At 40.9% G+C, this 25,711-nt stretch overlaps 1 protein-coding gene across 4 annotated transcripts in view; it reads right to left on the minus strand.

Annotated features, from left to right (window-relative positions):
• The window catches only part of CPQ (carboxypeptidase Q), a 150,078-nt gene extending 124,848 nt beyond the window's left edge, over positions 1-25,230 (minus strand). For 3 of the 4 annotated variants that reach the window (XM_039382460.1, XM_039382456.1, XM_027717600.2), the window contains exons 1-2: positions 25,170-25,230; positions 5,027-5,484 (exon numbers count right to left, since the gene is read on the minus strand). In XM_039382460.1, the coding sequence (XP_039238394.1) occupies positions 5,027-5,453 (427 nt within the window). In that variant the 5' untranslated portion in view covers positions 5,454-5,484; positions 25,170-25,230. The remainder of the gene's footprint in view (positions 1-5,026; positions 5,485-25,169) is intronic. The other variant, XM_027717599.2, reaches the window with a different exon arrangement.
• Between the last annotated feature and the right edge of the window lie 481 nt (positions 25,231-25,711).

Genomic DNA, 25,711 nt, shown 5'->3' on the forward strand with positions numbered 1-25,711 from the left:
TGCTAAGCCGTTGGTGAAGGGTCTCCTTACGAGACACTGACAGACTATCGGACACCAAGGTCTCAACTTTCCTGGGGGACTGATGAGCAAAAATCTGAACTCCCACCCTTCACGTGACAAAGGGGTACTCGAGTGCCTCCAGAATGACAGCCTTTTCTTCCAGTAGGTCAGTGACCACCCAAGATGTTGGCAACTCAAAGATAAATCCTCTGATACACATTAAAGTTAACTTTTCTTTTGTTGGCCTTTTGTTTATCTAGCTGAATTTCCTAATCCACTTCACCACTGAGAAAAAAAAAAAGGAGGGTCAACACCAGGGGGAAAACAGATTGGCCAAGACTGGGGCCAGACTGCTTCTTTCAGCAGCAGCCCTGGCTTAATATAATGGTGAGCCTACAGCAACAGCACACACCTTCAACAACTTCAAAACATGTATTATCCCTACTTTACACAAAAAAGGCTGGAACTATATTCATATTATCTAAGTGCAAAACTCCTATCACCTTCCATAAGAGCACAATTGGACCAAATGTTGACAGTTAAACAAAAAAACCCATGACTTGAACATAAAAACTAGGAAAAAGTCTGCCAATACATCACCTTCATATTTATGTTATTTCAGTTTTGCTGCAACAAACAGTACAAAAAAACCAGAGACTGCTCCTTTTTCAAGGAGACATTTCAAGCAGGCTGCATTCTGGAGTTGGTTCTGCTTGTCAGTATTTCTTTAAAATTAAAGGGCAGAGTCACCCATCAGGGTAAAAAAAGTGCATTTTAAAACACATGCAAAAAATATGAATTCTTTGATACTTTATGGTCAAACATCTGCTAAACTACTGCTTTCCTTCAATTATGGGATTCTCAAAGCAACAATTATATCTATTTTCCTCAGAATTTGGGGGATATAATCAGTACTACCAGAAATCAACACAGTCTCTCTATATATATCTTTATGTTTTGCCAATGTTGGAACAAATGAGACAAGGACACTGACTAAATATGGTAAATCTCCAGCTTGCCAGCACCCAGCACTTTCTAACATTCAATACTGTTTGTTACCTAGGAATCCATTTCTTCGAGGTGGTGACCATTTTCAGTCTCTGCTGACTTCTGGAAATCCAGGTCACTCTGTGTTTCATTTTTCTTCTCTCCCTGTCACTAAGATAGGCAGTAAAGTTACTACCTCATTGTAAGGAGATCAAAGTAACTGAAAACTTTATTTTTGACCCAACACCTTCATATCTGGGAATACACTGAGAGGGAGAATGTTGGGGAGTTTCCCTCTTCAATAGAAAATCTAACCTTTTCTGTACTGTCCTTTTTTTGCTGTAAATCAGATGGAATCTGGAAACTTGACATCCTGGCGTGTTGCCCAGTCATGAAGAAGAAAGTAGAATTTTATCCACAAGATCACAAGGTACTGAAAAGGCTTTTGCATATCATCCAACTGTTCCATATCTGAGCTGAAGTGGGAAAACCTCATAAAATCAAATAAATGAGGAAAGCTCTGCCCACATCCCAATAGGTTTTCAACCCCATAGGAATGGGTGAGATAGAAGACCCGCAGGAAGAGACACTCCTGGTATAATGAAGTCAGTTCTGGCTTGGACTTCAAGGCTAAAATACTGATACTGATACTATTTAGGTCTTCCTATTCCTGCACTGAAGGATTGCAGATTTTTTTCCACACTCACATGGTGTATGCAGAAATGGAAAGTAAGCAACCCCAGCATGCGCTCTGGCCATTGGGTCACTCTCAGGAAACACTGGTTTGAATTTCCATGGACAGAAGGGAAAATAAACCCTGAATTTCAAGCATCCAAAACCAGGTTTCTAAATTGCTATTAGGCTATTGCCATGATAATGAAAAGTCCCTCAGAGCATTAGCTCTGAAGGGCTCTGCTGAGCTCCAGGAGGAGCTGAGGGCACCAAGGACCACCAAGTCCAGCACCAAGTTTTAAGTTTCTGCCAATATGGTTTACTCAGCTTATCAGGTCACAAGCCTGGGTAAAAATCATGGGAAGGGAGGAATACAGGACATAACTGAGAAAATGAGAAAACCAGAAATGGTCTCCTGTACTTCCTGCTGGGATGGGGGAGTCATCCTCTCTCATCTTAACCCCACCCCTCCACCTTAAAAGACAAGAAGTCCAGCCAGTGCTGTCCTCTGGTGCTAAGTAGGCATCAGTAATGTCACAGAAGGGATCTGTTTGGACTATACAGAGTAAGTGGTTTGTAAACTGAAGGGTCTGAAACATATCTTGATAGGAACACTGACTTAAAATATGCAATAAGTATCAGGTTAATACTAAACAACTTCAGGGATGATCTGCATAGTCCACTTTAGAGGCAGCTGTGAAGGAACCCAGGAACCATCATAGAGCTAACATCTGATGGACAGTCCTTGGCCTTGAACATATCCCTCTGCCAAAGCTCAGCACAGCAGCAGATCTCCCCAGTTTGATCTCATGCAGCAACAGCAGTTAAGTTGCACTATTTTGATTACCGGAACACTCACATTCCTGCAGCTTCTTGGCTAAAACAAGACATATCAGAACTGCTGATAGACTCTCACTGAGGGAAATTGTTCCAATATTTCTGATGGTATTTAGGGCGGCCTTCTATCCCTTTTTCTCAGGAATCATGGCTAGGCTTCGCGAACGAAGATTTGGGAAGGCTCTATCCACATTTGCTGCAGGCACGCTGGTGGCTTATGAGGCCAATACGTGACAGACAAATCCGATTGCAGAAGGCACAGCAGAAAGACTCCTTAGATGGTGTATCCTGCAATACACGGTTCTTTCTGCGTTGCCTTTTTTCCTCGAGGGTGATCCTGCGTGAGTTCTCGAAGGAGATAGCTGCGTTATAGATGGTGTGTCTCCAGGCCTCCCGATTTGAGGCCAGAGACTGGTTAGAGTAGAGGAAGCATTTCTGGGAACAAATATCTCAGAAGTGATAAGGCAGTGGTTTTAATGTGCAACTACACATTTTTTATTCCATGTTTGGGATGAGTGGGAGTTTTAGGACAGGCACTTTTCTGACCAGCACACCCTCCAGTGCTGCTGCCCAGAGAGACTGGTGATGAGCAGTTCTCACCAGAAATTTCCATCAGCCAGGCGGACAGCCCAGAAATCGGAAGAACGAGAGCCAAGAGCTCACCAGGCACCAGCTACCCCACATAACCTTCTCAAGCACAAAAACCTGTCCCAGCTTGCACAGAACAAGATGAGACCAGCAGAAATCATAACAGCCAGAAACAGGATAGTCAGAAATCAGAAGGTAAGTAATTGAATCAAAATTATTCCAAGTGTGAGAAACTGCCCTCTCTCTCATGAGAGATCTCACTGCCATGAAGTCTTCTAGCACCAACATGTGCATCTTTTCAGAAACATGGTAGATCTCAGAGGAAAGTAAAAATGTCAGAAAGAATAAATGTGGGCTTTTTAAACATTACTCAGTATAAACCAGCACTGGATAACAGAATCTTATCTTTCAAGGCATTACCAGCCACAACTACTAGCCTGACCATTCAGTTGCCAGTATAAGAACCTTAGAGATGAAAAAGTAGGACACGATCAGCCTCTGTGAGCATTTTTAACATGTAAATTCAGTATCTCTCTAAAAGAAAAAATGCAAATCTAGGAGTAAAACCAGGCAAGTGCAAATAACTACATGGCTAAGAAAGAGAAACAAAAAACAGACTTCTTGGGATGTGAAGATGTTTGCCAAGATTAAATTGCAGGTTATCTTGGAAGGTTCAGTAACACTTGCTCAACACCAAAAATGTCTTTAAAATTTTAGTTTCCTTTTTGGGAAGCTTGTAACAGGACTGGAAAGGATACAAAATAAGTTGTAGGCTTAAACTTTGCTGTAAATATTCTCCTATCAAAGCACTAAACCTTACACATATCATGATACAAACAGATATTATTAACGGTTTTAGTTGTTTTGCATTTTAGGCATGTCTTTACCTCAATATAACATGAGTACCTCAGACAAAATTTACAGCAGCAATTTTGTAAACCAAGTATGATTTATGTGAAACGTGTCTTAAATTATCCAGTTTTACTTGCATTTTGAAGAGCTATATAATTTTTCTAAACAAAACAGCTTTTATATATTGTTTCATTTCAAACAGAAAGCTCACTATCACAAAAATTTACAATTCATAAAAAATTATGAGCATCGTGTTATCTTTTATTTCCTAAACTAAATTTATTTTCTCATAAAGGAATATGAATGCTTTTGAAGTGGTCTAGGAATAAGTTTAGTGGGTTTTATGGAAAGAAGTCATAGAAGAAGGTTATCATCTGGCCTTTAAATAAAAATCCTGAGAAAGCCCCACATCAGTATGTACAAAAAGAGATCCTTATAAATCATTTTGTTTGTAGGCAAGCTAATTTTTGGGGGCTCAAAAGACCAGAATTTTGTTGAGCCCAGCTAATGGTCATTCTTGTTCCTCAAGTAACATATTGTACATTATCAACTAAAAGGCAACACACAGTTCAACAACAGGTAAATGACAAAGACTTTCCAAGGTGAGCATGAGAGGGGGAATGGAAGGAAAGGACACAGAGATACCAATGGCCATACATAGCAAGGAGCTGGAACTTCCCAAGCTCAGCACAAGATACTCCTCCTTTTCCTGCTGTCTTGTTTTTTACCCATGTGAAGGGCTGAGCTTGGCAAGATAGGGCATGGCAAGAAAAGAAGAAATCACATGCAAACTCAACACCCCACAGAAAACTTCTTTCCTATCAACCACAGTGGAGGACCACGTGGTTCAGCAGTGTTAAACAAAAGGGTATAGACGTAATGGAGAGTGAGTTCAGGAATCAATTCTAATTCTACAAGCCAGTTGATAAATACAAACTGCATCATTCACAACCACGACATACAAAAAAATCCCCCAGAAAAACAGTATCTTGTTTTGCAGAACTGTTACAGCAGGAAGAAAACCACAAGGGGTGTAATACAGTTTGGTGTTAAAAAGCAAGTGATATGTAATTCCAAAAGGAAGACTTACCTTCTGGAGGAGTTGCAACACTGTTCCCAAGTCCCAAAATAGCAATGCTCTGATTCCTTGGTTCCAGCATCATTGCAAACTCTTCTCCTCTTTCCCAGTGCGGTACTTTCACAGGCTCCAGATGCACATTTTCCAGCCCATCCTTCTGCAGGGCACTGAACATATATTTGATGGCTGCATCTAGGTTTTTTGAGCCACTGAGTCTAGGTCCTATGGTATCAGCAAAAACTGCTAATCTTTCATAGGATCTGTTCTGAGCCTTTCCATGAACAGCAAGATCAATAATAGCCTTAGCAATATCAGTATAGCCAGCTATCTCATTTTTAATGTCTTCAAATGATTTCGGGTAACTGCCACCTCTTCTTAAAGGTTTCCCAGCATACTGTGATAATAAATTCATGAGAAATACTAGGAATAAGTACTTCATTTTTTTCTCTTTTTTCTTTTTCACAGATGGCCTGTTGGAGAGGCAAACAGAAAAAAATATTAAAAAATTATACAGGTATCAGCAATACTTTTTGTTATTTGGATTGGCAGACAGAAATGAAAATAAATCAATTTATCATGAAAATGCTTTGATCAGAACTAGCAGGAAAGTAAACTCAACTTGAAGACAGAATTATTGAAAGCAAATGAAAAAGATAATCAGACCACTGGACACAATCTTTGTTGTGGTCTTTAGAAATATCCTTGGAATGCTGCATCTCTTTAAATTATCACATTCTTCACTGAATCAAAACCCAGGGCTGCTCCCATCCAGGAGGAGCTTTGTATCTCCTTTCTATTTGGAGCAGGAGTTGCCAGAAGTGCCAAATCAAATGCCTTTCTTTACACAAAACATCCAGACAAAATCTTTTCTTAAACCATTCATGAATAAAAGTGCTTCTTCACCTTCATCATCAGGAAAGCACTTTCTACTGCGCTAAAAAGATGTAAGAGTGACTTAGATCCAATGCCCCCAGTGTCCTGGTTTCAGCTGGAATAGAGTTTGTTTTCTTCTCAGTAGCTGGTGCAGTGCTGTGTTTTGGATTTTATATGAGAATAATGTTGATAACACACTAATGTTTTGGATGTTGCTAAGTAGTGCTTACCCTAAGTCAAAGACTTTCTAGTGTCTCGTGCTCTGCCATGAGGATCTGCACAAGAAGCTGGGAGGAAGCACAGTCAGAACAGCTGATTCAAACTGGCCAAATGGGTATTCCATACCGTGTTCAGTACACAAACTGGGGGGATTGACTGGAAGGGAGTGATCACTGCCAGGGATGGGCTGGGCATTCTTCAGCAGGTGGTGAGCAATTGCATCACTTATTTTTCTTGGGTTTTATTTATTATTATCATAATTATTATTATAATACTTTACTTCTCTTCACCTATTAAATTGTTCTTATCTGAACCCATGAGTTTTTGTTCTTCTTTCTCCTCCTTGTATGACTGAGGGGCGGGAGGGGGAGTGAGTGTGTATTGGCATGGTATGTAGTTACCATCTGGGGTTAAACTAAGCCAGAATACTAAAAAAACTTTCTTTGGATCCTGCTCCCTCTTTCAGGGCTTTATCCCACAGGACTTTTATCAAGCAGATCTCTGAAGAGGTCAAAGTCTTCTCTCCTGAAGTCCAGTGCTGTGATCTTGCTTTTTGGCCTGCTCTTAGGATCCTGAACTCCATTATCTCATGGACACTGCAGCCAAGGCTGCCTTTGACCTTCATACCACACCAGCCCTTCTTTGCTTGTCTGAAGTCCATGAAAGCACCTCTCCTTGCTGGCTTCTCTATACCCTGTGTCAGGCACCTCCTGGATTGCTTATAACCTGCTGTGATGAGCCTCCAGCAGACCTCGGGATGGTAAAGTACAGCATAAGCATCAGGACCTGTGAATGAGAAGCTACTTCTAGCTGTCAAGGCCTCATCTACTTGTTTTTGCTGATCAGGTGGCCTATAGCATACAGCTACTACAAAGTCACCCATACTGGTATGCTTTTTAATCCTTATCCATAAGCTCTCGGTTCATCATCCATACCCAGGCAGAACTCCAAGCACTACAGTTGTCCTCTCACATGGAAGGAAACTCCATCTCCTTTTCTTCCAAGTCTGTCCTTCCTAAAGGCCATATATCCATCCGTTGCAGCATCTCAGTCATGTGAACTATCCCTCCACATCTCCATGATCCCAGCAAGATCACAGCCCTGTAACTGCACACGGATCTTTCACTTCTTGTATGTATTCCCCATGTTGTGCATATTAGTGTACAGGCACTTAGAAGCAAAGACTCATCAATGGAAACAGAAGAGGCAACCCACAACATTTATGAGACCTTCTGATCATCTCCCAGAAAGGGGGGATGACCCACCAGGCATGCATCCATAAGACACCATCTGAAACACTGCCTGTGCAACGCAGAAATAAGGCACAGAAAGAGTGAAAGTATGAAACCACATTTCTAGGATCCATAACCCATCCAAATTCAGAAACAAATGAACAAACAAAAACGCCCCAATACCCACAAAACACACACACACAAGCATTTTGGAGTCACCATCCTAGCTCATATGATAACCAGCACAAATTTCCAGCCTTCCATAGGCCTTTATGGGTCTTTTCACAAATAGCAATTTAACAATAGCTTTAGCAGTATAAGAACATTAAGCTATTCTCCTTAACTATTCAAATGTCCTCTAAAATTGAGATCAAGGAAATAACAAGTTCTTCACAGTGTAGTGAAGAACCATGTCTGAAACCATCTCTGATTTCATCTGTGAATGACAAATTTATCACAGAGATTTCATCTCTCTCTGTGAGACAGACAGGGCAAAGGTCTTACACAACCAGGAGCAGAAGACTTGGGTTATCTCAGGACACTGCCTGAGAACTGAAAAATTCCATTTATAATATGACTTACTGTTTATTTTTGGTTATACTACACAGAGGGTATCAGTGTATTTTTATTGCTATGCTCTGCACATTCTCCATGTTCTTTCCCTTTGGACCAGTTAATTACAAGCTCATAGACATCCTCTGCTAGAGACATCAGTAATTTTCTCAGGATGACCGTGCTCATTTTCGCATGATGATTTTTGCCAAGTTCATCATGCACAAAGAAGCAACCAAGATAATCTGATTTCTGCCATAAGAAATTCTTGCTGAATGGAGTAAGACAAAAACTTTGTAGAGTTAGTTTCAAAAACCTAAGGTTTGATATTTTGTTTGTTTAAGGGTTTGCAAAATCTACCAGACAAAGCTGACACACTTAGCTGTTACACAGAAAACACAGGGGGATTGTTTAATTAGCACTGACCACCTCAAAGAGCTCCCAGTTGCCAACTTTATGCATTTTTTCAGTGAAGAAATGAAACTGCAGTTATCACATTTCCCTTAACTAAGAAATGCTTTCTTTGTTTTTTCTGGCCTCATTCAAAACCAGCAACATCCTCACTCCAAAGGCTGCCCCAGAGGATCTGCATTTAAGCACTGTACTTCTTCCAGGAACTTCCCACTGAACACTGAGAACAGACATGTTTCCACAGCTTTTGTGGATGTAACATACTTTTGCCTCACACAGCATTTTACTACCTGCCAGTGCATTGTAACTTAATTCAAACCCTGGGCAAGGACACAAAAATGGGAACGTAATTTATTGTGCTTTCCTTGAATAGTCCAGCATAATCTGTTCAGAAGCAGCTATCAGAAATAATTCCCTCCTAGGTAAAACAACATCATACTTGGACTGAAATACAGGAATCACTCTACTGCTATCTCAGGGAAAGATTGCACACCTGTTGTCCCAGTGTCTGCAACTTTATCACCCCCCATGAATCATCCAGGAAAGGAGATTACTTATTTTTGCATATCTAACTAGTTAAGACCCAAAAAATGAACATCACAGTGCCAGCCAAATAAATAAAAAATAATAGGACAGTCAAAATTGATCAATGGATTTAATTGTTCATGAAGCAGATAGGGGCCATCCAGCCATGGCAGTACATGGATCCATACTCAGAGGGAAGAGAATGGTCTGAATGTAGTCCACAGAAGAGAGAGATTTCATCCTACAAAATCCTAGCAGAACATTTCAAAGGGGTCTGGAGCAAGGAAGACACACCCTTGGTGGAGGAAGACCAAGTTAAAAAAACTACATATATAAATCCATGGGGCCTCATGGTTTGCATCCACAAATACTGAGAGCTGGCTGATGTCATTGTGAGGCCACGCTCCATTATATTTATATATATTATATATGTCACTCCTATCTTCAAGAAGTAAAATGTAGGGAACTACAGATCAGTCAGCCTCACATCAAGCTCTGGCAAAGGAACAGGAGAAAAGTTCTGGAGATTATTTCCAAACATAGGAAGGACAAGAAGATGACTCAGAATAATTAGCATGGATTTACCAAGGGGAAATTGTGCCTAATCAACATGATACCCTTCTAGGACAAAATTGCTGGCTTGGTAGAAGAGGGGAGAGCAGTGGGTATTGTTTCCCTTGACATTAGGAAGACAGTTGACAGTCTCCCTAAAGGTTTCAGGGAAGCTGGTAAAGCATAGGTTGGAAGATATACTACATAGATATATATGTATATAACATAAATATATATGTATATATGTATATAACATATACTTAGACAGTGAAGTGGGTTGAAAATCGGCTGAACAACTGAGCTCAGAGGATTCTGATTACCTGTGTGACATCTAGTTGGCAAATAGTAGCCAGTGGTGTCCCCTAAAAGTCCATACTCGGTCCAGTACTCGTATATATCTCCATTAATGATCTGGATGCTTGGACAGACTGTGGCCTCAATAGACTTGCAGATGACAGGAAGGTAAGGAGAAGTGCCTGTGTACACAATGGTTGTGCTGCCACTCAGAGTGCATGAGAAAACAGGCAGGGGGGAACCTTAGGAAGTTCAACAAGTCCTGCATCTGAGGAGGACTAACCACCATGCCCTAAGACAGGCTAGGGACATCCAGTTGGAAAGGAGCTTGGTAGAGAATGAGTCAGCAAAGCAACTTCATGCTGGCAACGACCAACAGCCTGCTGGGCTGCGCATCAGAAGTGTTGCCAGCACATGGATGTTATCTTCCCCCTCTACTCAGTGTTTGTGAGACAACACCTGGAGTACTTCTTCATTTCTGGGCTTCCAAGTACAAGAGAGATATGGACATACCAGAGAGTGCAACAAAGGGCTGCAAAAGATTATTAAGGGACTGGAATGTCTATCCTATGAGAAGTGGCTGAGAAAACTGTGACCGTTCAGCTTGGAGAAGAAAAGACTCAGGGAGGTTTTCATCACTGGGTATAAATACCTGATGGGAGGGAACAAAGAAGACAGAACCAGGCTCTTTCCAGTGGTACCCACCAACAGAACAAGAGGCAAAGGACAAAACCTGGAACATATGAAATTCCATCTGCACACAAGAATGCACTTTTTTTTTTTCCACTATGAGGGTGGTTAAACACTGGAAGAGGTTGCCCAGAGAGGTTGTGCAGTGTCCATAGGGGAGATATTCCAAACCTGCCTAGGCATGGGCCTACACAACCTGCTGCAGCTGACCCTGCTTAAACAGGTAGTTAGGACTAGAGCTCAAAACATATCTTACAAATTAAATCTGAGATTCAGAATATGAAAGCAGGCCATAAATACAAGCTGAAAGGATTTTAAAAAACAAGGGAGAAAAGTTGCAGGTATGCAGAAGAAAAAGAGAAATTAAAGACAGGAAATTAGTCTTTTCCAGCTCAAATGAGTATGAAAGAGAATGAAATGTACTATACTACATATACGTACTATATATGTACTATACTACAATACTATGTTGGTAGTGCAGAGAATGTCATAAGATACATTTAAGAGTAGATACTTTAAGGATGCTCCTACCTATTGTCTGGTCCATTTATCTGTTGCTAACTGCTGTCTTTGATGCTAAAGGGCAAGATCATCGGGCTCTTCATCTTTTAATGATGCCCTTATAGAAAAGAGGTTTAGCACACCCAATCTGTAACTAGGCTAACTGGTGCTACCACCACTAAAATCATTACAGTATAAATTACTTAAATGTTGCAGATGGAAAAGAATGAGAGAGAGAGAGACTGAGAGGACAAAGAATTTCTCAGATGAGAACACTGTCTACAGCAACCAGATAAGAGAAAGAGGAGCAAAGGGCACAAAAATAGGATTAACAAAGTTAGAGCACTGCTGCTTCTCCAGTGCGGCAAAGTTTTCCCAAAATCCCAGTTGCAAATACAGATAAAAGGATACAGAGAGTTCACAGGAGTCATGGTTATGGGAAATGGAGGAAAGAAAACAATAAATTGAGGGTATTAACCACTTAATTGCTAGAGATCTGCTATATCTGCAGAGTATCTATCAGTTTCCTAACCACGTACCATTTGATTTTCTTCCAAGGAATGTATAAAATCATGAAATCACACAGTGGTTTTGATGACATGAGAATAGACTGAAAAGCCCTAGGGTAACAAACTCACATGCTGCAGAGTGATGTCTGATACATTTAATAGCATTGGAAAAAAGTTTGTTGTGACAGCTGTGGAGTAGGATGGCTGGAAGGCTAGGTGAACTTGCAAAATGACGAGGAGATTTCTGCCTAAAAATAAAGTCAGAGAGTTCTTCCATCACTTATAAAAATGAGGAGGACAGGGGGACAAGCTTTATGATCTTGAAGAGTGAAGCAGAAAAGCAGACAGTCTTCAAAGACTACTTTTCCAGAATTGTCAAGATTCTTTATCTGGAAGAACAGTTAATCAGCTGGAAAATGCTGGGTTTGGGAACACACACAGTCAAAGCTAGCATTTACATTACAAACTCCTTAAAATTAGCCTTTTGACATCTAAAACTAAGAAAAGGAATAGTACAACACGATATGGATAAAAGACTTTGAATAATCTTATTACTTGGACCAAAAAATCTAAAACACCAAAGGAAATACCTGAGCTGTTTTACCTTTACCAACTTACCAAGAATTATCTTGATTTGCTACCACTGAAGATACATAGTGAAATCCTTGGAAAGATAAGTGTAACTTAGGACCAGATAGGCTCAAGTAGTGATATTGACTTATGTGGACAGAATAGGAAGTAAAAAGTTTTAAAAAGTCTAAGGATTAGGACTGAGAAAGTCCAAACATGCCAAGAGACACTGTAGTCTTAGCTCCCCATTTGGCAGAAGCTGATACCCTATGTATAGTCAGTACGGGGGAAGTACTGTAGCTTAACATAGGAAGGAGGCAGCAAAAGGAGCCATTCTTCCCTCTCTCTTCACCTCCAAGCCTCAGAATAATAACAGGCTACCCTGATATAATCTTACTCAGTAGCTGCTGCTAAAACGGATGGCAATAATCCTGAAGAATCCCACCATAATACATGTGCAAGGAACTGTACCAGCAAAGCTACAGAAATGATCAGTCAGCTACTTCCCTAAGAAGCAGTGAGAGACAAGACAAAAATTAAGTTAATAATAATAAAAAAATCCCACAACCACTGAACAGTGCCTTGGCCACGTAGCAGCTGACATTATTCTTCTTAATGAGCATGCAAAATACAAACAGTTCTCAAAAGGGAGAACATTATCTTTTCAGAGGCAAAAGACAGGAATTCAGCTGGATTTTCAGATGAGAAAAACTGAATAGAACAGAAATATTGAATGAATGGAAGGCACTTAGGAATCAATGACACCGAAATATAGTGTTGTTCATATTACAATAAATGGCAAAGTACATAGCTAAAGCCAGCCGATAGTGTTGAAAGACAGCTGAGGGGAGGGTGGGAAAGATTTGGACAATTAAATTAAAACATATGAGAATAGGGTTGCAATTATACTACCTGGTATTTTTATGCTCAACTTCCTGCAAGTCCACAACTATTGCCCTAGTGTAAAAGGCAAGACAGGTTGCCTTCAGACATAGAAAGACTGGCTTATGAAAAAAAATTAATATATTCACACACATCCATTTCGAGATAAAATGTTAGTGGCCTCTTTCTAATTTAGGAAACCTTTCTTGATTGTAAAGCCTCTTGGAATAGACACATATTTTCTATCTATTCACAAAATTCATAAATGAGACACAAACTCTTCAGAAGCGCATATTTTTCTTTCAGTCTTTCCTAAAAGTACTCTCTTTTTATTGGAGCAACATAACCACAGAAATCTTCTCTTACAACCTCTTCTGTACTTTCTGTATATTGTTATCTGAGGAGATGGATCAGGCTATGGAAAAGAATAAAGTACACGAAAGAGAGAAACAAGAGGTCTCAAATTAATGGGCACCAAAGGCAAGAATTGCCATCAAGGCCCAATATTTCTATAACCCAAAATTCTAAACTAAGTTTCTTTCTGAAAACAGGTTCAACAGGACACCTTATATCCTGTATTGAGTTAAATTATTCCCACAGTTCTGATGCTAAATATTTTCTTTCTGAGTTTTTATTGAAAGACTAGTAGACTGCATCCAGCCAAATGATGAAACGTACCTTCATACCAGGAGAAAGCCTAAAACAGAAGGTATGAGCCATAAGCAAACGATCAAGCCATATCTGTGGATAGCAAAAGCTCAAAAGCCGTAAAATTGATTGATGGACACTGTAACAGGAGCAAACCACGTTTTGTTGACAACAGGCAGTGCAGGGCTGTTACTGTCACAAGTTGATCTGCCACCCCTCTGAAAGCCAAAAGGAATCAAATTGCCATGCATCTGGCACTTGCAGGCACGTCTGGGTGCTCCTCCAAGCAGCGTTCTGGCAGAAGGCTGTTCAGCCCTACAGAACGCATGTATGCTCTATGTGCTCCATATTTTGGCTAGCAGATACAAACACTTTGAGTGTCTCCTTCCAACAATTAAATCTCAGTTTTAAGTACAGCACAAGGCGTCAGGATATTTGCCAAAATGAAGTCACCAAAATAAGCAACCTTAATTGTTAATTACATAATATAGTGCAACAGGCCAAGTTTCCTGATGAAGTAACCTGTCCGTCCTTAACAAAAATTACACCAGATAATATTTGCACCTAACTACATTAGTCCAGAATTAGAAACTCCTAAGTTATATTCTTAGGATTTTCCTACATGACAAGAATAATATGCTTCTATGACCACACACCTACAAAGCACTTTTTGCTTTGTATATGGAACAAAATTTTACATTTTAAGTCAACAAGTTCAGAGAAAAGTTATGCACATTATTAAACACTTCTAAGAAAAAGATCAAAAAAAGATAATAGTAATATTTTCAAAAGTATCCAACCATTTTAGCTATTTTACTCCATACACCTACAATATCAATGTACAATACCAATAGCAACAATTCCAAATTAAGCCAATACTTCTTCAGCAATGCTGAATATAAGATATGTAAGAATACTAGTAAATAAAATTTCCAGATTAAAATAACTTTTTAAAACATCTTTGTAATTTTTTTTTCACACAGTCTTTCTCTACAGTTACAAGAACAGGTATGTTCCTCATACTGTTACAGTAACAACATTCAAGTAGTTTTGTGAAGCCGAGAAATCTGGTGAACATATTGCTAGACTTGTTGCAAACTGATATCTTAGTGTTTTCCCTCCTTACTGTAGGATACACCCACTGAATCTTCCCTCTCCAGAGAAACAAAGGATGAATTTGTAAATACAGCTATATGAAAAAGGCACAGCATTAAGAATGTCTCATTACAACTGACAGAAAAATGATCTTTATGATGCACACATTTCTTTACTTATATTAAGGGTGGGGAAGGATATTAATTTCAATGAGATATGAAGTATGTAATTTATGATTTCATCATGTTCACTAGAGCATAATACTGGTACTCAAATATCATACTGTATTCCAACATATCAACATTAGAAACAAGTTACTACAGTTCAGTGACAATGTACAATTGGGGCCACCATCCCACTGAAGATTGCACTGAAACGTAGGAAAAAAAAAAAGGAAGTTTAAAAAGTCTAAAGAACCAAATCAAACAACAGACTGCAAGGAAGATAAATAGACTTGACTTAAAAGAGCTTGAGAGAAAACTGGTTTTCAGCCAATTTTGAGAAATACATTAGCAAAACTAGACTTCTTTCAGATGTGGAGGAAAGCTCCAACACCACTTTTTCATCAGAGCTACTCCCCAGTGCAGCATACATTTGATCATGGAGCACTACAGTTACCGTGCATAAGGCAGCTCTGATTCTGTATTTAAGTTCTAATTACTTTTTACTGCCATTTAAAAGACAAAAAATTATCAAAATATTTTGCTATTGCAGGACAAAAAAATTCAGCTACGACAGCAGACATCTATCAGCACCAATTTTTTTATTTCAAGCAATGTTCAACGCATTCCAGTTATCACCAGTGTGCACAGTGCTATGCACTGCACAGACACACTGAGACAAACATGCCTTACAACTACAAACGGGCAAAATGGACAAACAATTGGAAGAGGAGGAACTCAGAAGTGACATTTCCAAGTGATTCAGTTGCCACATGAAAGACATTTCAATTATCATGACCACTCAGGCCCCTTCTTCTGACATTGCCAGGAAGAGACAGTCAAAAGCTTTTGCTGCAGTGAAGCAAATGGTCATATTACAAAAAGTCAACTGGAAATCAAAGTGGAAAATGAAAAAAAAAAAACCAAGAAAAAATTACAGACAATTAAAACAGAATAAACACACCAATGGTACAGTGAGAACAGTGACAGAATGTGATCAACTCTATCTTGGCATATGTTAACATATCTCCCTGACTTTGCACTGACATGATTCTGACACCGCATCTCAACAATAATACTCAGAGATTAAATTATACCAAGAAAGCATGTGAGGAAACAAAACAGACAGGAGTTTCCTCCTAGGTCTTAAGGATTTCTGCACAGTTCAGATTGCATAAGGCAAAGCCAACACACAGAGAAATTTTTACACTAGCCATCTTTGAAAAAACCAACTCAAAAAACTAACTGCTAAGAACCCACCAGGTTCAGATAAGTGACTACACCTGAGCTCAGGAGGTACACAGGGACTTCAGCCAAGCAGAGCCCCAAGAACCCACAGCTTCACTTGATACCCCAGTTGCTCCTCCTATCCTTCTGCTGTTGCAGGTGACAGCCACAAACTCCTCCTGGGTTTGCTGGACAAGTTATGCCTGGTACAAAATAAAAAGTGAAGCCATTTAGACACTCTTTAAATTGCTATTCAGACACACTGTTATCAAACTGGGCAGGGATCCCAGAGTATTAAGGCACCCTTGGCTTTTATCCTACTTCCTAAGAAGACTTCTGTAAGCACAGCTTTGTGAACATGGCCTTAAAATGTTTCTAGTCACAAGACCAATCACTGAGGACACAAAAGCTTGCAGAAACAATCCACTTAGGGTACTCTACTTTGATTTATCTATAAATGTTGATTTTCAAAGCCTCATATTTGCACTGTCATAACTGCATAAAATTCAGAGGGCTTTATCCACAGCATGAGTAAAGAGACTACTTAACATTTGGGGCTCTGGTGTTACTAATATGAGAAAAAAATGGAGACTCTGCATCCTTCAATAAATCCAGGTGTTACAAGTGTCAGTCCCTTCATGAACTAAATGCAATTCCAAGTTAATACGAAACTGGTATTGGAGGATTGCTTACACTTGGTTTCGATCTTATCACATAATATATCAGCTCCCAAGCAGAGGCAATTGATGAGGTAGAGGTCACATGGAGTTACTACTGCTTCTTCATTCAGAAGCAGCCAAATAGTTATCTATGACTTCTTGACGAAGTGCTGATTCTTTCAGGATAACAGTCTCACCACATGTGCCTTCCGTGACTCCCACATTAGGGTCACTCCTCAGAAAGCTCTTCTTTGAAAGCTCTTCTTTGACACTATTTGGAAGCCAGGTCAGGACATAAATAGTGCTTTGGGCAATGAATTATCTATCAGTCCTGATCCCTGATGACAACTTCCCAGGCATCCATTGGAACAGATCTGATGGCAACAATAATCCTACACCCCTTAATCCACATTTACCAACAAGCCCACACTTGTAAGGACAGTCGATGTAAGACACCATGTTTCATTTTGATAATTTTGGGAGGCTGCATTAGACAGGTGCCTACTCTTAATTATTATTTATCCAGTGTGCATCTGGGGGTTTTTTATACAGAGTTCACATACTGATAAGATCCCAATAGTTATTTTTATATAACATTCTTCAAAGGAACTTTCCCATGCTCCCATTCCTGTCTGCAGCTGCTCAACCAGGCTGTGTGTTGCAGATTTTCAGAGAAGAGCCAACATAGAATCATAGAATAGTTTGGGTTGGAAGGCATCGTTAAAGGTCACTTAGTCCAACCCCCCTGCAACAAGCAGGGTCAGCTTGAACTACATCAGATTGTTCAGAGCCCAATCCAACCTGACCTCGAATGATTCCAGGGATGGGGTATCTACCACCTCCCTGGGCAACCTGTCCTAGAGCTTCATTACCCTCAGTGTAAAAAATGTCTCCTTTATATCTAGTCTAATTCTAGTTTTAATTCAAAGCCATTACCTCTTGTCCTGTCACAACAAGCCCTGTTAAAAAGTCTCTCTCCATATTTCTTATAAGCCCCCTTTAGGTACTGAAAGGCCACCATAAGGTATCCCTGGAGCCTTATCTTCTACAGACCGAACAGCCCCAACTCTCTCCTCTGAATACATTTGTTTCTAATACAGATGCACTGAGAACAAAAGCAACAGAGAAGTCCATATCTTCGAGCACTACAACAATGAGGAAAAGCCAAAGCAGATACATAGTAGCACGTGAAAGGTGAGGAAAAAATCAGAAAATTTGACTACTACTCCTCCCCCAAAACGTAACTGCTCTTACTTTCGTAAACCCCTGAAAACTGTAAATGCATGATTTTGGGACTGTCAAGAGTGTGGTGTATAACACAATGACAAGCTAGCTGAGAGGGATGCACCATAATCACAAGAAAATTGCACTGGTTTAAGCACAAAACAAAACAACCGAAACCAAGCATATAAACATTAGATATGCTTTACAGACAAATATATCATGTGTTTTTTAACTGCTGGGTTCATCCCCGACTTAAAGCCAGTGTCAGCAAAACAGGATTCACATTGTATGGGGTTTTTTATACTTCTACATTAAAAAAGAACTTGCCACTGGCTGCCGCATGAGACGAGCCCCGAAGAAAAGATACAAGGACTCCCTGAAACAACATCTCAGCCTTGGCCATATTGATCAACATAACTGGTCTACTCTGGCCTCCAGTCGGGAGGCCTGGAGACACACCATCTATAACGCTGCTGTCTCCTTCGAGAACACACGCAGGATCACTCTCGAGGAGAAAAGGCAACGCAGAAAGAACCGTGTCTTGCAGAATACACCATCTAAGGAATCTTTCTGCTGTGCCTTTTGCAATCAGATTTGTCTGTCACGTATTGGCCTCATAAGTCACCAACGTGCCTGTAGCAAATGTGGATAGAGCCTTCCCAAATCTTCGTTCGCGAAGCCTAGCCATGATGACATTAAAAAAAAACTTGTCACACAATCTGGATAGAAGAAACATAGGATTCATCACTATTGACTATGACAGCTCCTTAAATAAAGCTTAAAACATGCATTGACTTCTTTCAGCCTAAAAGCTTAAACCATAGAGCAATTTTCAGAAATTTGTTTCATAAACATCATCACACGGGAGAGTATGATGTGGGGGAAAAAATCATTTCTAGCCATGACAGAACTCCCATACTAGAGAAAGCACAGAGTCTTGTTCACTTATGACACAAAATAACTCACACTGTTGTGTCAGAAGTATTATCTTTACTCAAAACCAATATTCTGGGCCAAAAACTCAGACCTACTTTGAGCAGTGAGGGGACTGCTAACAGAAACACCACTCAGCACCTTCTTCTCTAGAGAAAAAAACTTGCAAACGAGTTTTCAGCTCATCCTGCTTCCAGGCGTAAACAGAGGAAGATAATAGTACTATTCTACCCAACTCTTTTTTCACTGACACGTAAAATTCACAGCCCAAATCAAAATTTAGAGTGCAGCTAAAGACACTGCTGTCACCTGTTGTGAGTACAGCAAGCTTTTAAGAGCTGTTTCGACACTCAGTATAAGCTGTTCTCTCCAAGTTTCTTCCAATTTGACCACTTTCTCCTCTTTCACCACCAGACCTGCTGGAACAGTCCAAAATTTGACAACTACCAAAGATCCATCCGTATTGGATACACTGCATTTGGTTATGCCAGGTCTTTTTAACCACTGTACTGTACACCAGAGCACTGCAAAGCAAGATGTATCTGCTGACTTGGGTGGCATCAGTTGCTGGAAACAAGCACATCTGTCCTCATTCGGTTACTCTCTGAAGGGCAGCCAGAAATATTCCTGCTCACTACCACTCTTTCTGCAAGTTTTCTCTTCAATTATAAGACCTAAGTCCAAAATGAAGCATGAACCACAGACCTTAGCTGCTGTAGCAACTTGCATTAACATTGGTGTAGGTGTATTTTACCAGCCTATGGACTGAGTGAGACACGGAAGATTCAGATCAGTTGTGGTTCAAGTCCATCTAAATCCCAGCTACAGTGGTTCTGCCCTCCAAACTGCCATTCACTTGCACCAGAACCTTGTCCATATGATCAGCAGCAAGTTGGTTCTGAGAATCAATCCAGCGAAAAACACTTATACTTTGCAGAAATTAATAATGAGCATTAGTACCAGCAGGTTACTGCCAAAGAGAAAATGAAGGTGTACTACTCACAGGAAGATTGGACTGCAACAGTCCTTGCAGTCTGAGGAGCAGACAGCTCTGCTCTTTCCACCACCACTACTACCTGGCTGAGAATCCAAGGGATAGGTGGATGGCTGGGATGGAAAGCTCTGCAGCAGCTGCAGGAAAATGGACAAGGGCAGTAACTCAGAGCCTGCACAGAATTTTCCAAGCCTATTCCTGAGACTTTTCTGTTTCTGGAAAACCTCTAGAGATTTCTAATTCAACAGCTATTTCAAGACAACCAAACCAGACAAGTAATTAATATAAAGTTGACTTTGTTTTCCTAGAGTATCTCAAAGTGCATCAGTGAGACAGAAACTGTCTGCTCTGTGTATTGCACTGAAGAGATTATCCAAGATTAGCAATGTACTTTTCTGCCCTACCTAGTTGTCATAAGAGAAAATATTAACAGCCCACAGCAGGAAACAGAATCAATCTTAAAAATGATCCTATGATCAATCTTTAAGAAATTAGTAACTTACAATTCTTTCTGCTTCCACAGCAACAAGAAAATTTTATTAAACTAAAACTCCAGAAAGTGTTTCACAGTCTGCCACAGAAGAGCACTCATGTCTTGTACAGGAGAACATGACAGAGAGAAACAGAAGGTGAGCCCAGTGACTCAGAATCAACAGGATCAGAAACGCTAATCTCAAAACCTGTGCTGAGTAGATGGGGAAACCACTACAGATAAATCAGATTTATGCTTTGGTCTGCAAACGTTACAGATAAAATAGTGGATGCTTTCCCTTTGGAGTCAATAGGCTCAGATCTGATTTTAAGAACTCAAAACCCCCACATTTCTTTCTCAAATGACTATTGATACATGCATAATATTATATAAGCTCCTTTTGTGGAGCCACTTGAAACACGAAATTACTTTTGACTCACTTGTCTTAGGTAAATTCACAGTCAAGTGCCTCTTCTGAAAAAAAACTAAGAAAAAATTAAAGGCACAGGATATCAATGTATGTGTAGCAGATGAAAGCTAGAAAATCTGCAGAAGGGTGGAAGAGTGGTCTCATTCCCTTTCATATAGAGTGTTCTAGTAGGAAATGTACTATCACTACATTTAAGATCAGGCACCTTAACCAGTAACTAGAGAAAAAGAAAGGAAAAAAACCCAAACAGCACACATAGACTTAAAATCAGAACACTCATATCAGTACTAAGACAGGCTTCAAAAGGGTCACAACAATTCTCAGTTGCACAAGATGCTGCATCTGTGGGGTCACAAGACAAGTTTGGGCAAATCCTTATCTGGCAAAAACTCACCGTTGTACCAAATGCAGGATGGTCACTCAGGCAAGTTTAAAATAAATCTTAGTTGTTTATAACTCCTGCGATGCAAGAAATGTTAGGTGACCTGCGATTAACCTCTTGTCACTATAACATAAAGATCCTTGAATTAAAATTTATCTTAGAGAATTAAGATATTGAGTGACATTTTTCTTTTTTAAAACAGCATTAGTATCTTTTAAAGTCATGTTTTAAGATCATAGGTCTTTTGCCATACCTCTGATTGCAGTGCATAGTACAGAGAAAAATTTTACCAAAATGTATAAATAAAGTCTTAGAGATGTATTTTAATCCATATATCTGTTCATTGGGTACTTCTACCAAATCCCTCTTGGCAGCAACAGCACCAAAGGGATTTTCCCATTTTTCTCTCACCCACTGTGGGGAAAATTCATCAAACAGATCCATGTTAATTAGATTTAAAAGAGTTTGAGAAAATGTTACTATTATTAATACCAGTACAGGAAAAAAAATATCCAAATGAGCCAGGTGTCTGAATACTCTCCATTAAATAAAAAAATAAGTTAATAAATGAATAAATAAACTAAAGGCAAACCTACACACATTGGTCCATTCTCCCTATCTCAAAAACAGAAATCAAGTCTCTTGTAAGATCAAGGCACCCAAATTATCATTTTTTAAAACTACAGGCTAACAAGGTTAACATTTTTCTCAAGCTGATGTACAATCTTTTCTTCTATTGTAAAACTGAAACAAAAAAAAGCAAAGCATTCTCCACACATTCTGTCAGAAATACTGACTTAATCAAGTAATTGGCATTTAAGAGATTACAAATTGGAGCTAAAAATTCACTATTGCCATCACAGAACATAAGTGACTTGAGGTCAACTGAAGCAAGAACTTACATTTATTTCACTACTTTGAAATTATTGCAGACATTTGGTAACATAACGTGAAAGATTACTGCAATGCAGTTTTTGACGGATAGTATTTCCTGTTGAGACAGAACAGAAAGAACTGTAGAGCTTCGAGATTGTAATCATTTAGTACATTTCTACGCACAAAGTACTTCTTTAAGCAAAATATTTCACCCCTGCAGCTGCTATCTCTTACATGTACTGTCATCCTTCATCCTCCCACAACTGGAAAGGAAGGAAAAAATGACAAGGCAAAGTTTTCAATCTGAAGACATGAAGTTTCGTAAAATACAGCAGGAATAGATAAAAGAATCTCATGTGCATTATGAGTTTGTGCAATTGTATCAATAGCAATATTGCAAGTTGCTTCCTTTCTCAACTTGGCATTAAAGACATGCAGGCATTTGCAAAAATGTGTTATAAAACAAGTAAGAATTTATACGAGCTTTTTCTAACAGATGTCTCCCAACAGGGGTCAATGCCAGGTTGTTCCTTCCCAGCCCAGATTTGCAATCTGTTCTTATCTGATTTAGTATCTTATTGTTCTGCTGTTCAAAAGAATTATATATATTTTAAACACTAAGAAACAAGATTGGTTAAGACAAAGCCTTTGTATGAATCTCTAAAGCTGTGGTGGCTTTGATCCAAGTTTATCTGCACAGACTTCAGCTGAAAGATAGAAGTTTGAGTAAAGTAAAACTGATTCCAAGGCACAACTTATAAATGCTCTCCAAGATAGGGTGGATATGTCTAAGAGAACGAGACAAAATTTACAAGGAAAAAAGGGACGTAAGAACTCTCATATACATGGCAGGCTTTGAGGGGTTTCTTTGTGGAAAGAAATGTCTGAGGTTTTAACAGAGGGAGCATCAGACAACACTGGAAGGTGATTTTAAGAACTGACAGTAGGTAAGCATGAGAAAGACTTTTAATAAAATCCTTCATCCTGGCAGAAAACTAACCAGAACAAAATCAAGGCCAACTTTTGTCACCGTAAGTTAAATCTTATGAATTTTCTCAAGCTAAAATAGAGATATTTTAGATAGATGAAGATATAAGCAGTCTTTACATTCGCACACAGAGAGTCTGTTCTACAGCTGTACCAAGTATGCTTCATAAGAAGAAACCCTCACATGTTCCCCTTTCACCAGTACATTACAACACTCGTACAGTCTTGGAAGTACCTCCAGAAACAGTAACACCAACCTAATTTTGAACAGTGAAAACAACAGACAGACAAAATTTTGAAAATTAAGGCTCACTAAACAAGAAAGTAGGATTTTAGGTGCTTCTTGTGTATGGCACTGTCTGAGCAGGTGTTTCTGGTGCTCATGTAGCACTTAGGAAAGTCAGGTCCCCAAAACACTACAGTCTGAAGGAAGAAATAAGTAACTAACAAGCAAACAGAATTCTTGTCCTTGTGTTTTGAATCTGCTTTTTCATAATTCTGAGCAGACTTGTAACTTGTCAGACATAACCACCAGATTCAAAAGGCTCCTTCGTATCTAATGCTTCCTTAGTCAAATCTGTTCAGCCCATTGACCTTACATTTTTTCATGGTTTTTTGTATCTCACTTTCTTCTCACTCATATACATTTTAGTACTTCTATAAAATATGTATATGCATATTCACATACATAAAAATTGTATCTACATATAAAAAATGCTTCTTTTATATACTTTTCCTCTATGCATCAAATTGAAAAAGGTGGTCTTTGAAGAATGAAGACCTGTCAAGACAAACCTAATGGTTACTAGTTACTAGAAATTCTTACTCTGAAGCACTAAACCACTTTACATGCTGGGACCTCTCCACTATGAGGTGTGCCATAAAATGTATTTAAATATCTAATGCTCTCATTTGTATTTATGGGGTTTATCTATTTGCAGTGACGCAGCTTTTGGTCAGTGACTGCTGTCAACTCTGCTCATTTCAGGATCACAGCAGAGCGCCCTGTCTCGCCTAACACCGATCATGCATCCCCCAAGCACTGTGTGACTGCCAACTTCAACTTTGGGTCCATATCTGTTTTTAAACTAAGAGGAACAAGAGTGTAAACAATGACTTCATATCACAAAATCAATTAGGTTGGAAAAGACCTCTGAGATCTTCCAGACCAACCTATGACTGAACACCACCACGTCAACCAGATCATGGCACAAAGTGCCACGTCCAGTCTTTCCTTAAACACCTCCAGGGACACCGATTTCACCAACTCCCTGGGCAGTACATTCCAACATCTGATCACTCTTTCTGTGAAGAAATTCCTCTGAACTAACTAACGTCCAATCTATACCTCCCCTGGTGTTCCCTCATCCTGTCACTCGTTGCCTGGGAGACCAACCCCCACCTGGCTACACCCTCCTTTCAGGCAGTTGTAGAGAGTGCTAAGGTCACGCCTGAGCCTCCTCTTTGCCAGGCTAAACAACCTCAGCTCCCTCAGCCGCTTCTCATAGGGCCTGTGCTCCAAATCCTTCCCCAGCTCCGTTGCCCTTCTCTGGACTTGCTCCAACATCTCAATGTCCTTCCTATAGTGAGGGGCCCAGAACTGGACACAGCACTCGAGGAGGCCTCACCAGTGCCGAGTACAGGGGGACAATCACTGCCCTGGTCCTGCTGGCCACACTATTCCTGATCCAGGCCGGGATGCCCTTGGCCTTCTTAGCCACCCGGGCACACTGCTGGCTCATTTTCAGTCGGCTGTCGACCAGCACCCCCAGGTTCTTATCCGCTGTGTCACGCGATGGCATGTCCGTGCTCCTGAAGGACGACCTTGCTAGTGTCAGTCACCCCTCCGGCGAAGGGCGGACAGTGGGTTCAGCGAGGTGGGCCGGGCTGGGGTCCCCAGCACACGTCCCGGGGCAGGGCTGGCCCGGTACCACGCGGGGCTGCGGCCCGGCGGCCGAGGGCCCCATTTCGGAGGCGAGGGGGCACCACACGCTGCACGGCTTTAAAGAGAGGCCTCGGCAAGAGAAGGAGACGGGGCTGAGCCCCGCCGAGGCGCCGGCGATGGTGGCCGGCGTGCCCCTCTGCGAAGCCCGAGCCGAAGCCGAAGCCGCGGCCCCCGGGTGAACGCTGCAGCCCGGCGGATGGGCGCCGGGGGAGCGCTTCCAGAGTGGGGATTCCCTGAGAGAAGGAGGAGGAGGAGGAGGAGGAGGAGGAGATGAAGAAGGAGGAGGCGGCGGTGGGCAGAGCAAACACGCACCTTCCCCGCGCAGATCGGGCGGCGGCGCCGGCACAGCCCTGGCTCCCGGCCGGCGGCGGACGGTGGGAGGAGGAGCCGCCGCGGGGGCGGGCGGGGGCGAGCCCGGCCCAGCCGGTGCCCGCGGTGCCCGCCCGTGGCGCCTCGCAGCCCGCCCCGAGGCCGGCGGGCCCGGCTCGGGAAATGCCTCCAGTCCCCGGAGGCCTGAAAACTCTCATCCATCCTCACCAGCCCTTGCGGGGGAGTGAGAGCACTCCCCTCAGAGGCACTGGAAGGGGTAGATGCCCCATCCCTGGTAGTGTTTAAAGCCAGGTTCGATGGGGCTCTGAGCAAGGTCGTCTAGTGGAAGATGTCCCAGCCTATAGCAGAGGGGTTTGGAACGAAATGGTCTTTGGGTCTTCCAACCCAAACCATTCTATGATGACCGCTATGATTGCGGTTTTACAGAGTAGGTGTGATAGTGGTGCAAGGGCACACGGACAATGGATGAAGCATGCGAAGGAAGCCTTTCCTGCTGGCAGCGTCCTTCTCCTCGGTACTTCAGA

The sequence above is a fragment of the Pipra filicauda genome, unplaced genomic scaffold (assembly GCF_003945595.2).
Source record: "Pipra filicauda isolate LSUMZ 115617 unplaced genomic scaffold, ASM394559v2 scaffold110_size2237424_pilon, whole genome shotgun sequence".
In the NCBI taxonomy this organism is placed as follows: Eukaryota; Metazoa; Chordata; class Aves; order Passeriformes; family Pipridae; genus Pipra; species Pipra filicauda.